The sequence below is a fragment of the Larus michahellis genome, chromosome 1 (assembly GCF_964199755.1).
Source record: "Larus michahellis chromosome 1, bLarMic1.1, whole genome shotgun sequence".
Taxonomy (NCBI): domain Eukaryota; kingdom Metazoa; phylum Chordata; class Aves; order Charadriiformes; family Laridae; genus Larus; species Larus michahellis.
Window position 1 is genome coordinate 114664964 of NC_133896.1, and position 17518 is coordinate 114682481.

General features: G+C 40.0%; 1 protein-coding gene across 6 annotated transcripts in view; it reads left to right on the forward strand.

Moving 5' to 3' along the window:
• The window catches only part of CXADR (CXADR cell adhesion molecule), a 36633-nt gene extending 21611 nt beyond the window's left edge, over positions 1-15022 (forward strand). For 2 of the 6 annotated variants that reach the window (XM_074599886.1, XM_074599917.1), the window contains 2 exons: positions 241-427; positions 14442-15022. In XM_074599886.1, the coding sequence (XP_074455987.1) occupies positions 241-427; positions 14442-14483 (229 nt within the window). In that variant the 3' untranslated portion in view covers positions 14484-15022. Of the gene's footprint in view, positions 1-240; positions 3615-4213; positions 4619-14441 lie in introns of those variants that run through there. The other 4 variants (XM_074599897.1, XM_074599926.1, XM_074599877.1 and 1 more) reach the window with 2 other exon arrangements.
• The last annotated feature ends 2496 nt before the right edge of the window (positions 15023-17518 follow it).

Sequence of the window (17518 nt, forward strand, 5' to 3'; positions counted from 1 at the left end):
ATTAGCATACTAACAGCTTGTCACAGAACTTTGTTTTGAATATGGTGTGGGTAGTCATGTCTAATTTCAGTAAAGATTTTCAGGGCCATGAGTACTTTAATTTGTTTTAACTTAATGTGTGAGCCTCTTGGCTACTGTGTCAGAATAAAAAGAAACAAACAGAAAATTTGTTTTTGTAAGCTCCCACATAGTAATGGTGACTGAACTTTTGTTCTGCGACCGTTTGTTTATTTATTTCAGAGAAGATGTTCCACCTCCAAAAAGTCGCAGTTCAACAGCCCGCAGCTACATAGGCAGCAATCGTTCTTCTCTGGGTTCAATGTCTCCCTCAAATATGGAAGGATATACCAAAACTCCGTATAGCCAAGTCCCAAGTGAAGACTTTGAACGTCCTCCTGGTCAAAACCCAACCTTTGCACCTTCAAAGGTAGCTGCACCTAATTTAAGTAGAATGGGAGCTGTTCCTGTGATGATTCCAGCACAAAGCAAAGACGGGTCCATAGTATAAAATATTATTAATTTAAATGCTGGTTTTTACGTGTTCATTGTAAGTATTAGAGAAAACTACTGTGTTCCACCCCTCATTTAAACAATGGCATGCGATTTTCCTTGAAGAAACTGAATGAGTTAGTGAAAAGCCACCAATTCTCATTTTTAATTTTAAACTTACTAGTATATGACAGTTGAACTATTTGCTAAAAGCATTGAAGTTCCTAAATATCGGACACTGAAGGTATTTGGACCTCTGGTAGGTTGCTGAAGAGACACTGTCAGCTAATGTGCAGTTCTGAATATGTAACAGCGAGACACAAGTGAGAAGTAACAAAAGCATTTCATTTGTAGACCATGGTGTTTCTCAGAGTTCCTGAAACTTTATCCTCAATGTTGGGATAACAGAAATATTTGAACTCTGCCACTGTCTGATGTAGTTGCAGGGGGCTGAAGTACTGAGGATGACTTTGAATTCTGTTCAAACTATTTCTGCAGTTCTTTAACTTGGTAGTGTTTGTTTGGAGCACATCTTGAGCTCTTATTTCAGGGGCTGCCAGTTATTTGATTGGTTCAATTAATTTAATGCGTCTATTCTGAATTTAAAATTTCAGTGAGTGGAAATGTGACAGGAGACCTTGCAAGCGCTTTGAAACATTAGTTTTTCTGTAATAACTAGTTCTAGTCATGTCAGATTATTATCTGATGCAAGAGGTCCCGTAGGGTTGTTGGTAGTGGTACCTAAGCTTTAAAATCTATAGATCAACTGTTACTGTCACAGTAAGAATGAATATGTATCTTTACACAGGTTTTAAGTTAATTGTACCTTGCATTTTCCAAAGCCTGTTTAGATTCCAAGGCAGTGCTCTTTTTTCCAAACCGATTACCTGGAAGCTCCATGGGTTTTTAATGAACACTGTTAAGTAACTGGTATTTGATATCTGTCCTCTTGCTCTAACATCACTGTGGAAACATCTTTTCCTCCATATACATGTAAGCAGTAGTTAGCCTTTACTTAAGATGCTATTATCTTTCTGCATGAATTTGCGAGGAGTTTAAAGCTCATTTTTCCTTGCCTCTTCAACAGCACTAAATATTATAAACGGACATTTAGACTTTTAAGAGCAAGAGTTCTATGCAGCCAGAATCTGAGAGGAAGTAGTTATCCGGAATTGTCGATACAAATCCCGTGTTTCAAGATTAAAACCCCTTCTTCCCAGTTTTGCAAATCTAAGGCATTACAGGAGGAACAGAACAATTCCTTATCTTACTTTCGCGCATACTTCATGACTTCCGATAGCTTCGGATGACTGATACTATATACCTGTGGAAGCTGGATTTAAAGCTTAGTGCAGTTTGAATCTTTGTGGATTTTTTTTTTCTTCCTTCCTATTTTCTGCTTTCTTCTTCATCCTGCGGTGTGGGAGGGAGTCCCATTGGCTTTTTTTACCTATAGATGTTAAACTGCAAGGTATTTTGGAAAACTCTAAAGGCATATAGTACGTGGCACTGATGTTGATGAAGGAAATATCTGAATAGCCTGTTGAAAGATGTTAGAGGATTATTTGTATGTAGCAACAGTGTGAGAGAAAACGTTTCCCTAGAGTTCTAGGTTTAGTGTCTGCTTTTTTGTAGCTGCTTTTAGATCTGTGATAAATTCTTTGGCTTACTAAATGTTTGTCTTATCTGTAGGTAGGTGCACAATTTCTGACTGGCACTATTAATGTAAAGAACGTACCCTTCATACTGAATTTAGAAACTTGAATGACTATTAAATATTCTAGACTTACGATTTTACACATTTGGGACTTTTTTAGATTGTAAACTGATACTGTTAGAGATCAGATTTTTTTATCTTTCATGTGTGCCTTGTCAATAAACTTTGCCTGATTGTAACTTAAGTTTTTATGAAATTTCTGGTGCCTAAACTTAACTGTTCGAACAGGTGCTTAGATGATGGTACAGTTCTTAAAACATGACACTGTGATCTGATTTCTTGACTCTTATGTACTATTTATACCTCTTCATGCCTATTTTTGGATGTGACTTCAGTGTCTCTCTCTTTGTATTGTTCTGTATTTCAAAATGTCAGTTACTCCTTCAATTGCTAATCATAATCTAAGTGTTTATATTCCTGAAAACTGTTCAGTTGTACCAATGAGATGGGTGATTGACTCTTATTTGTGTGGTAAATAATAGGTTTAGTAACTGTGCCAAACGTATGCTTATGAAGAACAGTAGATGAGGAGACATTGTCTTGCATCCAATTATTGTGATAGAAGAGACTTCCGAGACTTTAATCATGCACTGATTGTCTACCTTGAAACTAAGGCCTTCCTTAATTAAAAGGGTATAGTTATTATAAATACAAGTTGAGTACAAAACTAAACAGAATCACAGACTGAGAGATAGCTATAAACCTAAGCAACCAGGCAACAAACCTGCTGAATTTGGTTCTTAGCCATCTGTGGACATACGTGAGATTAGGCGTGGTTTTTGTTTTTTGTTTGTTTGCTTTTGGTTTTGGTTTCTTTTGGTTTGGCCTGAGACCCTGTACTTAGAGTCAGGTAAGCCCTAGGACACTCGAGAACAGAAACCTATCTCACTAAAGCCTACAGAGCAGAGTTTACACACGCTTAATGCTTTGTCAGCTTGTACAAAATAATAAATGGACAGAACAGAAGGACAGCGTGATGTGCCCTCAGAGCCTAGCTGTTAGGCTTAGCAGCCTTGACAGTGTCTGTCTATTTATGTAATTGCACGGAAAATAAAAGAAACAGAATTTGACATAGTCCTTATCTGAAATAAAGAACCTCTGACTTGGGGTAAGCTTTGCCTCTAGTTGCTATCATCATGCCTTTCTGAATGGATGTGACTATACTATGAAAACATAACACGGTTATAATTTATTTCTTTCATCAATAGATTGTTCACTTACACTGGATTATGATTCTCGAAAGCAGCTACTATAGTTTAGCAATGATTTCTAGCTGTGTAGGAGATGAACTGGTTAAACACGTGAGGTGTCCGATCTTACAGATAGCTCTGCTAAGAGAGCTCTTTTAGGAAGTAATGGCAGCTGATATACCAGTTAGAAGGTGGCATTTTTAATGTCTCATTTTATTAAAAAAAAAAAAAGGGGGGGGGGTACTATTATGTAAATACTTTAAGTGAGCTCAAGAAACCTCTAGTTAATGTCATGACTGTAAACTTGCCTGTTGAGGACTACTATATATAGAAGAAACCCCTCAATTTTAGCATGGTGTGAATAAAGTGTTAGACTTGTAATGCTGTAGAGGTTACGTAACACTTGTCCATACATTACAAGCATTTTCATAAACTTTCTGAAATGGATATTTAAAGATATTTGTGTGAAACTTCCTTACCTAAAAATGAATACTTCTTCCAAAACTGTGTAGTGCACAGAAATGCCTTGTTGGAGGGGTAAAATATGACTTTTGAAAGAAATGTACAATGCATACATCTTTATCAACTCTGATAGTCGCATTCGTATTAGATGTATGCGTCCTGCTTAGTAGTACAAGTACGACTTCTTAATTGCAAGTTTTTGTGTAATGCTGAATATTGTATATTGCTGGTTTCCATGATAAGCTTCTGGGTTTGTTCTTAACAGCGTATATTCTGGATCACTTTAGATCTTTGTTCCAGTCTAAAGACATAATACTACTTGTGTCACTTACACCTTGTTTTATACACTTGATAGGTGCTTTATGGGACCCTTTCGTTATTGGTCCTCTAGCGTTGAGGCACAGCTCAATTGAAACTGGAGCAATAATATTTCCTGGAATCCAAAATGTTACGAAGTTACGTTACACTTCTCATGCACAAAGCATGGACTTGAATATTGATATGAATTTCAGTATGAGGTTTTATATTCACACTTTTGGGGGAATGGTATTTTAAAATACAAGTATTGTGAGTGAATTTGTAAAAACAAAATCCAAAATTTTAAAATGCTGTAGTTCCATGACAGACTTGTGTACTTTTTGAAATAAAACTGTTGGAGAAAACAGTAGTCTGTCTTTATTTTAAAGTAGCACCCGTGTATGGCTTCAGCTTTCTCTTTATGTAATTGGAAGTGAATTAATAAATATGGCTGTGTATACCACGCTGGCATTAATCATTTTATTTCTTGCTTTTTCCCCCCTGTTAGTTTCTAAGGGAAGTAGAACTTTAGGTATTTTAAAACATGCACTTATTTGTGGTTTCTAACGGTAGATACACAAATGTAGTGATTGCTATTGAAAACATAATGGAGTGATCTCAACAGTTATTCTGAAACATAAGGCTGGAAAGCGACTTCCGATTAAATTTCATCCCCCTTCATCTTGGGTAGAACCAAAAATTCCTGAAAGGGATAAATTCTTGTCTTTTAAAATTCAAACAACCAGGTTTACAGCACTCAAAGCTGTTGTTGCCTGGTTCTGTATTGTCAGTTAATGGGCATCTTTTTTGATTCAAACGAAGTTGACTTGAGATACTGACTTGAGATACTCCGAGCCCCTTGGCCTTGCAAACCAACTGATTACTGTCCTTGTAATTTTGCCTGAGATTAATGCAACTTCTCCAGTGTCGTCTTGGGCACATAGTTTTAGGTAACAAAGTCTGGCACGGGCTCTGTTTGCATTAATGTCACCTGTATCATTGGAGGCTTAATTAGCTTATATTTGTTCATAATGTATGCATATCTTTATATGTTATGATGTATGCATATTTTCATATTTTAATGTGTACCTGTGCCATGCTAGATGTTTCAGTCACTTCTCTGTGTATATATAAAAATCTGTTTGATACATATGTGCACAAGCATATGAAATTAAATGGACTACCAGTGGAAAAACCTTTAGGATTTTTTTCTATTTCAGATTAAAATTTGTGCTTAAATGCAAAAGGAAACCTAATAAAAAATTAAGGTTGAGGTCTGTCTCTTTGTAGAGCTCTAAGAAACCTTTCTACACCCTTTTAACGTGAATGTCAAGACTTAAGCTCAAGACTTCTGTCCTTTCCTAAGGTGGCAGTTTTGTCACAGGCGGCACTGCTGTGTCTCAGCTGCCCCAGGTCTTTTATTTGGAGATGAGATGATTGTGAATCAGAGAAGCTGAGTACCTCCAGCTTGTCCGTGGGAATTCCAGCAAATCAGCTAGTGCTTTCTGGAGAGCGTCCTGAAAGAACAGAGGCACTCATCATGTGCTAGTTCTACAAAACCTTTGCAGTCTTTTTATATATGTATTAGATAGTGCCTTGGATAAAGCTTCTTAAAAGGTCTGTCTTGATGGTTGTTTTTTTTTTCTCTGAACATCTTTGACTGTGTGCTTTGAGCTTACTGTTTTTCTGTTCTCAGCTGGAGAAACTTGGGTTCTTTCAAGCTGTATGATAATGCTGATAGGCGATCAATTGTTAGGCTGTTTTAGAAAACAGTTAATGCCAGCGACTTAGCTTTGCTTTCTCGTGTGTAAAACAAAGCCAAAAGATCTTGTGAAGAAAATAGCTGAGCAAGGAGCAAAACCAAGCTATGAAGGCTGCCTATCTTTCCAAGTCTCAGCTTATTCTGAAATTACCTTTACACTTGTGGGATGACTGTAGGTGATTGCTCCTTAATATAAAAAATAATGTGTTTGCTCATGTTACGATGATTCTGTTGCTTTTTTAACTTGCTTTTTGCAGAATGTTACAGGCTCAGCTGTCAGGAGAAGAATATGAACCTTTAATTTTATAAAATAACCACTCTGGCAGCAAACTGGCCCTGAGGATTGCTTTTGACTCCCATTCAAAGTCAAGTTTCTGAAAATAGGGATCCTTTAAGGATCCTTTGATTTTCCTGTTGTAAGTCAATGTTAGTATCACCCTCTAGGTTTGAAAGACTTCAACTTTCGGCTGTTGAGTGCTGCTCGGGTTGCTTTGCATATGCAAAGTCAACGGGGTTTAGTGGCAGAAGCTGCTAGCTGGGTTGGGTCCTCATTTCTAGTGCTTCAGCGGAGTCATTGAAATTTCCTTTTTTTTTTTTTTTTTTTTTTAATACCATTGACCCAGATGAAGGACGCCTCCAGCACGTTATTCAGGAACCATTAAGAAAGTTGTACAACTCCTCCACTGGAACGCTGTGTGATGTCAGGATTGCTAGATGGCAGGAGGGAGGGGAAGGGAGTAGAAGAACTTCTATAAAGAAGCTGAGCGTGTTGGTTACACAATTTGATTATGTAACAATTTCAAAACATGGCAATATTAGAAGAGACATTAACATCTGAAAGCACATCATTTTACTTTTGGTGATCTAATTTTTTTTCTCTTTGGGGGTGGGGGAAAAACCTCTGGAGGCAGCATGTCCAAAGGCTGTGTGATGCAGTGACAGTCGTCCCACTTCTCAGGGCTGGAGGCTGTGGTTCTGCCAGCTGCAGGGAGGCAGGACGGAAGCAGAGTGCCGTGTCTGAAGGGTATCGGACTCTCTTTCCTGGAGTACTTTTCCAAATTGCGAAATGAGGAGGGGAAAACCGCGAGTCTAATGGGTTAGTGGGGAATTTTATAGAAGGGATCCGTATTTTGGAAACACGAATGAACTGTCCAACTCCTTGAAGTATTTCTCTGGTCTGGTTTCCAGCAGCATCTGATGTAGGGGGTTTCAGGCAGTCTGCAAAACCTTTTTGCATTTTGAATTCCTTATATATATATCTCTCTCTATATATATATACACACATATATATAGCCAGCATATCTTCATCGCTTAAATTGCAGGGTTTTGTACTCTTCCTACTATGAAGTAATTTCTGTATGTGTTGGTTTTGGTTACATTATTGCTAACACTACTGTATAAAGAAACAGAAACTGTAGACTAAAGTCTCCTGAAGGCCCCAGCCAGGGCAGGTGGTGACAGCACGGCTTCTTGGTGCTCTGGGCACAAACATCTCCAGGGGTGCAGTGGGCACTGAGGTTAGGTACCATCTCATTCAGAATGTGGTGTCGAGGAATACTAAATCAGATGGTAAGGAGCTATAAAAGTAATTTAGGACCATTAGTGTAATAGCTTCCAATTATGTCAATTTTGCAAATTACGTTCTGTGTGAACAGGAAAGAGACTTGAGGTTTTGTTTCTTGTGGCCAGCCACTGTTGCACAGTGAGGTAACACCTTTTCAGAGCGTACGATTTGCCCTGCTCCGTGATTTCTAAGTGAAACTATTGTCCCATACAGGAACCTGAATCCTTATTTCATATCACTTGGTAATGTTTTACTCATGAAACAGCAGTTGGGATTAGTCAAATTTCATAGAAATTGGTGCGCAGCGGAGCATCCATTCTCAGGGTTTAAGGTGTCCTGATTGCCACCAGCAGCGACTCACAGATGACTCACTCACTAGTCATCCCAATGGGTGGTGTTTCATAGAATCATAGAATGTGTTGGGTTGGAAGGGACCTTTAAAGGTCATCTAGTCCAACCCTTCCCCCCCCCCCCGCCCCTTGCAGTAAGCAGGGACATCTTCAACTAGATCAGGTTGCTGAGAGCCTCATCAAGCCTGGCCTTAAATGTCTCCAGGGATGGGGCCTCCACCACCTCTCTGGGCAACCTGTTCCAGTGTCTCACCACCCTCAGTGTAAAGAACTTCTTCCTAATGTCTAACCTAACCCTACCCTGCTCTATTTAAAGCCATTGCCCCTCGCCCTATTGCTACATGTCCTTGTAAAACAGCCCCTCTCCAGCTTTCCTGTAGGCCCCTTTAGGTACTGGAAGGCTGCTATGAGATCTCCCCAGAGCCTTCTCTTCTCCAGGCTGAACAACCCCAACTCTCTCAGCCTGTCTTCATAGCAGAGGTGCTTCAGCCCTCTGATCATCTTTGTGGCCCTCCTCTGAAAGAAGATTTGCCAAAGTCAAAACACTTGTGCTGTACCTTACTTGTAGGAAATCAAGATAAAATTATTACTGTAGATTTCCATTTACTACTAGAATAACTCAGGTGGGGGGGAACTGTTACCCGTAGACCAGAAATAAAGGCAACTGGTGGTAATCCATGAAGCTACTGAATTGCTTGTGACTGCCAAAGAAGGTGACAGCTCTGGGGCACAGCTGGTGGTTTGTGGAACATGTCAAAAAGCTTATGTTGTGGCTGCTAGCACTGAACTTCTTATCCGGATAAATAAAATGCCCTTCCATGTCACTTCCAATCCTGTAACTGTCAAGAGCAGAAACAGTTCATCTAAGCTGTAAAATACAAAAGAAAGCTTGCAATTACTACCATTTAATATGTATTTCCTTGTTTCTTGTTGGTACACAAGAAAACTTACAGCTTACTAAAAGGACACAGCTTCAGATGAGCTGTTTGATCTTGCCCTGGTTTCGTCTTTATATTCTTTAATTCAATACGAAATTGCTTAAGAATTGCAGCGTCTCCTTCTCTCGCTTTGGACTTGAGTTGTGGCTTGTGTGACCTCTTTAGGTAACCTTTTTAATTTAATGACCGTGTATCCCTATTTAAGATGGGGGAACTCACTGCGTTTAAAGCACAGAACTTCAAAAGAAATGTATGCCGTCTCCAGCCCACTTGGGAAAAAAACATTTTATGGCTAAATATGAGTGCTTTGTATTGAAATGAAGCAATATATTTTGTGTTTGGCAATACTGACCACCCTCGCGCAGCTGGCACTTGGGCGGCCTGTGTCCCCTTCTGTGGCTCAACGCGACCCAGCGGCTCTGCTAAATGTTAGGTTTTCCAACAGAAAGCAAAATAACTTTCTTAGGTGCCGGAAAGTTATTTCCTTATTGCTTACCCAGGAAAATAATTTAGGTAAGAAAATGGTTATTGTAATCTGCATCATATTTAAGATGTTTTTCTGTATAAACTCTGACAAAAAGCTGTGAACTGTACAGAGATCACTAAAGGAAATGTACCGCTGAGGTATGAATGTAGTTTTTGATAGGTTTTACCAGTTGCGGTGAGGAACGCTGTATTTATATTACCTATACGCACACTATCGCTAGGCTGGAAGTACATACTTCTACATCCCTTTCATTTAGAATAGAATCATAGAATCTTCATGGTTGGAAGGGACCTTTGAGAGCATCAAGTCCAACCATACACACACACACAAAAAACCCCTACAGTCTCTGTCACTAGAGCATGCCCTGAAGTGCCAAATCTAGACGTTTCTTAAATACCTCTAGGGATGGTGACTCCACCACCTCCCTGGGCAGGCTGTTCCAGTGCCTGACCACTCTTTCAGTAAAGTAATTCTCCCTAATATCTAATCTAAACCTCCCCTGCCGCAACTTCAGACCATTTCCTCTGGTCCTGTCATTATTCACCTGGGAGAAGAGGCCAACACCCACCTCTCTCCAACCTCCTTTCAGGTAGTTGTAGAGGGCAATGAGGTCTCCCCTCAGCCTCCTCTTCTCCAAGCTGAACATGCCCAGCTCCCTCAGCCTCTCCTCATATGCCCTGGTCTCCAGACCCCTCACCAGCCTGGTAGCTCTCCTCTGGACATGCTCCAGCACTTGACTTACCAAAAGAAAAGTGTAACTGAAGCCTAATTGACCTGTATGAATCAGAGCTTAGAGTTAATTATTAAAATGTCTATTTTCCTCAGACTGAAGTGAAGGTCACCAAGGACGCTGCTTCATTTGCACTTCATTCAAGAAAAAAACATTCCTCAGACACATCGTAATTGTATCTGTTGGTTTTCTTCTAGTAGCAAGACAATGAAAATTGTGATTCTTGTACAGATAACGTACAGTTCTGATCACGCTAGACTTGCATACTTGAAAGGCATCGAAGTTCTAAACATGAATTACATGTTTTTAAAATCAAGGTTATGTTGCTACTTGAAGTATTTTAGGTGTATTATTTAAATATATGTGTATCAGTATGATTTTTTTTTTAATAGTGCGTGAACTAGGTGGGCAGGCAGGAATCTCAGACACCCCACTAAAATCCTTTATTCCTAGATGAAAGAGCTGGAAGGGGTGTTAGAGCCTTTATGCTCAACAGTCCTTTTTTGTTGCCTGAATTAGCGTAATTTCCCTGCCCCTGGTGTTACCTGGGCAGCTCGGATTTTAATCAGCGCTCCGAGTGGGGTATCCAACTGACAGTGAAAATTGGGTCATTATATTACACATGTGAATTTTATTCTGACAACATTCCATGTCCGTGCCAACCATATTAACTAGTTAACTTGCTGCCGGCTTTACAGTTTGTACGTGGCGGCCGGGGGGGAAGTTACTGAACATGCAAGGAAGCTTAGGACATCCTTAATGTTCAAAATGGCTAACAGAAAATCACTCACCTACAATAATAACAATAACAAAAGAATGCCAAGGCAAGAGGGTCTGGTTAGCGAAGTGAAGGATTGATGTCCTGGCTCTGTCATGGTTTAGCTGTGCGAGTTGTTTGGTTTTGTTTCAAATGTTGGCATCTTCCCCTTATTCCTTGGCTTCCACATCTGTTAGAATGGAGATGGTTCTGTGGACTTTCAGGGACTTTTGGAACTAGAGTTTCCCATTGCACTATCATTTTTTTTTAAAGCGATCCTTGATGAGTCTTTTCAGTCTTCACCAGCTGCCCATCTAGTACTTATTTTCACTTCTTTCATAACCACAGAAAACTTTCAAATACATGTATTTGAAGATACTTGCCTTGGTCAGCACATCTGTGTCTGTCTTCCTCCCCTGCTGCTTGCTGGTTTTTGATACTATCCTGACAGTAGTTACTCTTCCAGTACTTCTAGCACTACCTGGGTATTTCAAGTTGTAGTAAAAATGACAGTAGGGCAGATCTCATTAGGCAGCTTCTTGAGGGTGAAAGATCCCCCAAAACCCACTGCCAGCGCAAGGGGAAACGTCTTTCCTCCGCAGGCTTTGTGGCAGATCCCAGCTCGGACGCCTGCTTGCCATCACCTCGGGAGGAGGCGGCTTCTCTCTCCTTCCACTCCGTGGCGCGTAGGAGAGCGTCCACCCGGGCTGGTGTCCTTCGTCACTCAGCTGGGCCACTCGGCGCTCCCTCGCCACCCTGTTGTTCCCTGCTGCTCAGCTACTAGCGCGTTGGGAAGTGTTCTCAGGGTGAGGGAACTCATCCCATTTATTTTGCAAATGCAGAATCAAGATACGTTGAGTACTCCTCTTCATCATTACTGATATTGGAGGTACCCAGTTGTGTATGCTGCAGGCTGAGGCATATAAAGAGACATATAAAACTCCTTCTTGTCTTCATTGCACTGGGCCTGTCAGCAACAAATTACTTATTACTCTTTTTTTTTTTTAATACAACTTTTCTCTGCCTACAGCTTCCCTCTTACATTCACGGCTGATCTTCCTCTTTCTATTACATGCTGCCTTTTTATTTCTGATCGCTGGATTTATATCGCCACTGAAGCAGGATGGATTTTTAGACAGTTTTTCCCTTTTCTGGCTATAGTACATGTTGTTATTGAACACGCTTTTGTGGAAGGTTATTCCTTTTACTGATCTCTTCTGTCACAGTTTTTGTTCCCAACCAGTTCACTCATTTATGAGTCTCTGCTCTGGCAGGGGGGTTGGACTAGATGATCTCCAGAGGTCCCTTCCAACCCCCACCATTCTGTGATTCTGTCATTAGGCACTTTAAACTAAATACACCATACATTGTTTTTCAGACTGGCCCCTGTTTTTCCAGCTTAAAAAGTAATAAGGTTATGATTGTGAGTACCTGGGGAAACAGCAGTTTCTCATTAATTGATATTGTTCCTTGTGAGATCCAAAAGAGTTACCACATCTTGTTTATAAGTTACAACACTGGTGGGTGGATTTTTTTTTTTTCTTTTTTTTCTTTATCACAGTTGCATGCATAACCTCTAGCTGCATGCTAGGGTTCACTTGCCAGGCTGCGTTTTTCTTTACTTTTTTTTTTGTTGTTTGTTTGTTTGGGTAGGGATTTGCTTAGATGAGAAGGAAAGAAGAAGAAAATCAAGAGTGAAAGTATGAGGGCAGTGCAGGCGAAGGAGAATGGATTATGTTGCGTTTGTTCCGTTTTGCCCTTCTAACTCCTTTAAGCATACGATTTGAAAAAGATTGGGCTTTTCCAAACATCTGGGGGATCGAAAGGTCTCACCCCATCCCAGCTCGTCTCTGTGTGACATAGAGCAGATATTTTTTTTTAAGTAGGGTATGTTAATTGTCTTTTGACTCATTCATGAAAGGCAGCGAACGGGACGTGTTTGATGGAGAGCCGTCGTTACGTGAGCCCCTACTCACCCGCCTGCCTTATCCTGGAGAACAGCTAAATTTATAAAGGTTTTGGCGTGTGAGAGCTCTGTTTCTTCAGGCTTTCCCAATGGAATGGGTTAGGATGAACTGTGAGGGGAGCAGCTTAATCTTTATTTGGAAGGCATATGTTTGCTAATTATTAACTAGTTATCTGTTCGAGAGCTATTGATGCAAGAGGTCGGAAATAGGAATGTTGCGGTAGCTGTGGTGCAAAGACTTGAGTACAGACAGAAAGGACACCTCTCGCCTCAGTGTTCAGTCCCAATTAATGTGCTTCTTACAGAGTATCAGTTAATTTGATCAAGTACAATTTCAGGCTGATACTGGGGTTCTTGTTCCTGTGACACTAGAGCTGAAGATAAATGTATTAGGTTAGGGTGGAAAATAAGTTCCGGGGGGGGGGGGGGAGGAATAAAAAAAAATAAGCAAAGCTGCCAAAATCTTCCACAATGGAGGAAATGTTAGATAACTGATCCCGAAAATATACTTTTACATTGATACCTTCCTTAAAAGAATAAGTATATAAAAAATAGCCAGGACAATGTTGTAGAACAGATTCTCATGCTAGATAATAGCTTTAAATAGAAAGCAAATGTGGTGATTTAATGCTAAGCAGTACTCGGTACTGGTTTGAGTTATGCATCCAAGCAAGGTTTTGTGAAGGTACTCGATTATTTTTACTGTCACGTGCAACTGGAAGGTTTTATTTGATGTGTAATTCTAATTGCAACGTGACAGTTTGCAGGGAAGAACGTGCGATGTTACAGAGGTAGCCTGAGTCAGTTTTTTTTAATTACTGGTCTTATGGAGAAACTATTGTGGCATTGAGGCATGTTGTAAAAATCTGTGAGGACTGGTATAATAATGCAAAAGCCTGTAATAAGCTGCAATGGTGGAATAAGAAAATTGAGATGTTTCCAGTAAATGCAACATATCCATACATGTTTGTGGATTATTAATTAGGAAGAGTTGTTTTCTGTTGGGAAAATTAATTTCACGTTTGGAAAATTAATATCGGTGACTGTCAGCAGAGTTTGAGTACAGGCAGCATATAGAAAAGGCAGTTTTTCATCATGGAGTGGTCGCAAAAATGCTTAGTTACCCTTTTTTTTTACAATATCAGTCTTGGAATATTGAGTCAAAGAACACAGAGCTGATAAAGAACTGTAACTGGAATGATGACGTATTTTTTTACTATCTTTCTGCAAGAAAGTATCTCCAGAAAAAGTAAACAAAAATAGTCAAGGAACTAGAACTGACTTCTAAGGAAACAGTGAAACAATGAAGCGGCAGATTGGGGCGGGTCACAGGATTCTTTAAGAACACGGAGTGTTTGTAGTAAACAACAAAAATGTGTGGGTCTTTGATAATTCGAGTTACTGGTATGAAACTGAGGAGAGAGACATCTAAGCAGGCTTTAACAGATACTTTAAAAATTGATGGCAGTAGGTACACCCTGGAAAGTCCATGAGGATTATCATATAACCTATGTGAAGATACTGAAAATTTGCTATTAAGTTAAGCATACAGTCATTTAAAGTCCAGTGGTAAATGGAGTCAGTTTGCTACACCACTGCACTGGTTTTCTGCAAGACACTAATCTGAGTGACCGTAACTTGGGTGATGATTGGAATCATGCATTTAATTACTCTCTATTACAGTAGCTAGCCTCTTTTTAATAAAGTTTAATGATATTCTTTCTTTTTATAGTATGACATCGCACACAAGATTGGTGACATAACAGTGGTATAAACATGAAGAAACAGGCATCATGTTTTGCATGACTTTCAAGTGTGGTGAAACTGAAGTACATTATGAAATGAAGTGCTGGTTTTTTACCTGTTCTCACTTTAGAGTCAAGATTGTTAAGTAGGCTGTATTCGGTTTTGTAAGTACCAATTTTTTTCTTTCACGTGTTTTTAATGCAGAGTTTACAAAGTGACTACCAGCGTTTTTCTTGCTAGTTCTGTACTGTGAAAAGCGTGCACAATCACTCCTCTCTGCCCCACCGCCGCGGAGATTCAAAAGCTCACGAGGTTAACAAAATCAACTCAGGTCCTAGAAAATATAGCCTTAAGCAGTGGGGCGTTCGAAAGAGATTGTAATCTGAAATAGAGTAGTTTTGTTTTTTCCTAGCTTTCTGGCCTGCTGATTCGATGGGAAGTGTGTCACCTATTCGATGCTGTAGCGATACCAGCGAGGTCTTACAACCCATGTGTGAAATGTGCTGTATTTTGAGATTGTGTATATTTTATAACACTTAATAAAAAGTACTTGAATGTTGCAGTTCACACGCGCTTCAGCATAATCTGTTAATGCAGGTGTTGTGGTAACTCATGCCTGTACACTGCCTCATGCCTTCTGCTCCCCAACGTACCCGGCAGGAGACCGGAGGAAGAAGAGCGCGCTCTTTAAACCAGGCTACTTACGGGCTACTTGTTGCCTCCTCCGGCGTGGAGACTTTGGGGATTCACTTCCGAATGAAAACACTGATCTACCTAACCACGTAAAGATGAGACCACTGTAGACTGATCCCGTCGATGGGAGCATAGTAATTAATTTTTGGAGCCTGGTACCCCGCTGGTACTCGGGCATTTTTTTATCTGTCACAGTCCACATAAATCCGAGCACGCTGAAGGACACCCCAGCATTTAGGAACTAACAGCGAACATATGCAAAATTAAACCTGTCTTTGATCAACTACATCTTTCTGTGTTCTTGAGAAATGATGGGTACGTGTGCACATAGAATCACAGAATGGTTCGGGTTGGAAGGGACCTTAAAGACCATCTAGTTCCAACCCCCCTGCCATGGGCAGGGACACCTCCCACTAGACCAGGCTGGGTTTTTTGCTGTTGTAGATCTGTAGATACTAATTTAAAGGTTAATCCAGTCATACCTGCTATGCTGTGCTCTGAAGGCAACCATATAATCCATCGGTGAAACTGGTGGTTATAATGCTGATAAAATATGCTACTTATTAATTTATTTCGCTTCTGGTTTTTAGAAGTGCGCAGCTAATGCTAGAATAAATTCAAACTCAGATGCTTTTGACCAAAAGTTCCATATGATTGGTTTTGTCCCTGTACATGAAAAAACATGTAAAACCATCTAAGGATATGGTAATATCTTCTTAGGAAAAATGAGTGGAAGCTTTCTAAATGTCACATGTTTTAAGTAGCCGATTTAAAAAAAAATATTGTTCCAAATCTAATTTCAGTTCAATATTATAATTACAGGGAAGATACTTTGCCTTTAAGAAGCTCTTGTTTTTATGCCAAAAGATTACATTCCTCATTCTCTCCTTTGCCTCCAATGCTGCCTAAACTTGTCTGCGAGTGAATCTGGCAAGTAATTAATCAGGGTAAAATTCCATTGGGATCAGTATGAAAGTTGTCTGGTCAAGAACCAGCAACTGCCTGTTTAATCAGAAGGTAGTGATTTATAGATGTAGCTTATCTTTTTTGCTACTGTGTGCTCCATATAAGATGAATAAGTGTCTTTTTCCCCCCTAATGATCACCATCAGCTAAGTGCTTAATTGCTGGTTGTTTAGGAAGGGAGGAAAAAGGTAGGAATCACTGTGCAAGCTTACAGTGTTGTTTAAAATATGAGTTTTGTAGAAGAACTCTCTTTTGCAGAAAAATCTGCAAAACTTGATGCACCAAAGTATGTTCTTGAAGGAATAAGTGAAATAAACTCTTTTTTGTACTCAAATTCCTACCTAAATTACCTTTTAATGGGTATATATTTTAAGTAAAAAAGAGGTAAGTCACAAATGCTGTCATTGAAGTTAAATGTGTGTCCATTTTGGAAAGGAATTTGCATATAGTTTTTCTTCAAGAAACTTGTAACTGGACAACTACTTTGTCATCTGTCTAATGAGTTGCGTGGCTAATCCACATGTTCTTACCAAGGTGTCCTGATACCAATACTGAGTCTTTTGAAAGGTACCGTGTGCTGGGTATTTGGGCCAGAACTCTGCCCCGGTGAGGTCACCGAGTAAGCGTTGTTAACTTCGTGTTGCTGTGGTGTAAGCGGGGTACAAGTTTGAAAGCTTCTCTGAGGCCACACAGAAAGTCTGAAGATTGAGTCTGTCCCTCAGTCTGCTTTCTGCCACCTTTCTCAGGCTTGGGAGGTACAATAATGAAGCCTGGAGGTCGTGCCCGTATAGATTATCATGACCTGGTGGCTGTTTAGGACTGATCGTAGATGTCAGGAAGCATCTTTACTTGGTTATAGGTGAATTTTTCAACCGTTTATCCTTTGTATCTAATATGCATAATAGCTTGGCCATGCATGGTCAGCGCGTGGAAAACACCCTGGCTTTTGTGCCAACGCTATTAAATGAGAAGCAGCAGTGCATTTCGCATACCTGAACTTCTTGCCAGGGCTTGCTTTTCATAGGAAAGTTCAAGCAGGTACTTACTTGGTAACTGTGCTCCAGTCCACACCCAAAAGTATCTCATCTGATGTTTTATATGCAAGCTAACTGGCCTGGACCTAGAGAGTCAGACAAAGCCTAAATGTCGCCGATACTCAGTAGCCTGCATCTTTCCCGCAAAGCAGATAAACTAACTTGCAGTGCTTTCCCGCCATCCCTGTGTAATGTGGTGTTCAGTCAAATGCGAATTGTTAGATCGAGCTGATACCTTACTCCATTTACTTGAGACCACTTCAGTTTCATTTCTCCAAAAGCCAATATAATTACAGACGTCTGAAGAGTGGCTCTGTGCTCATCTGTTCTCACTCACCCTCTTTGTTATTACCAAACCTTGCAGTCATGTG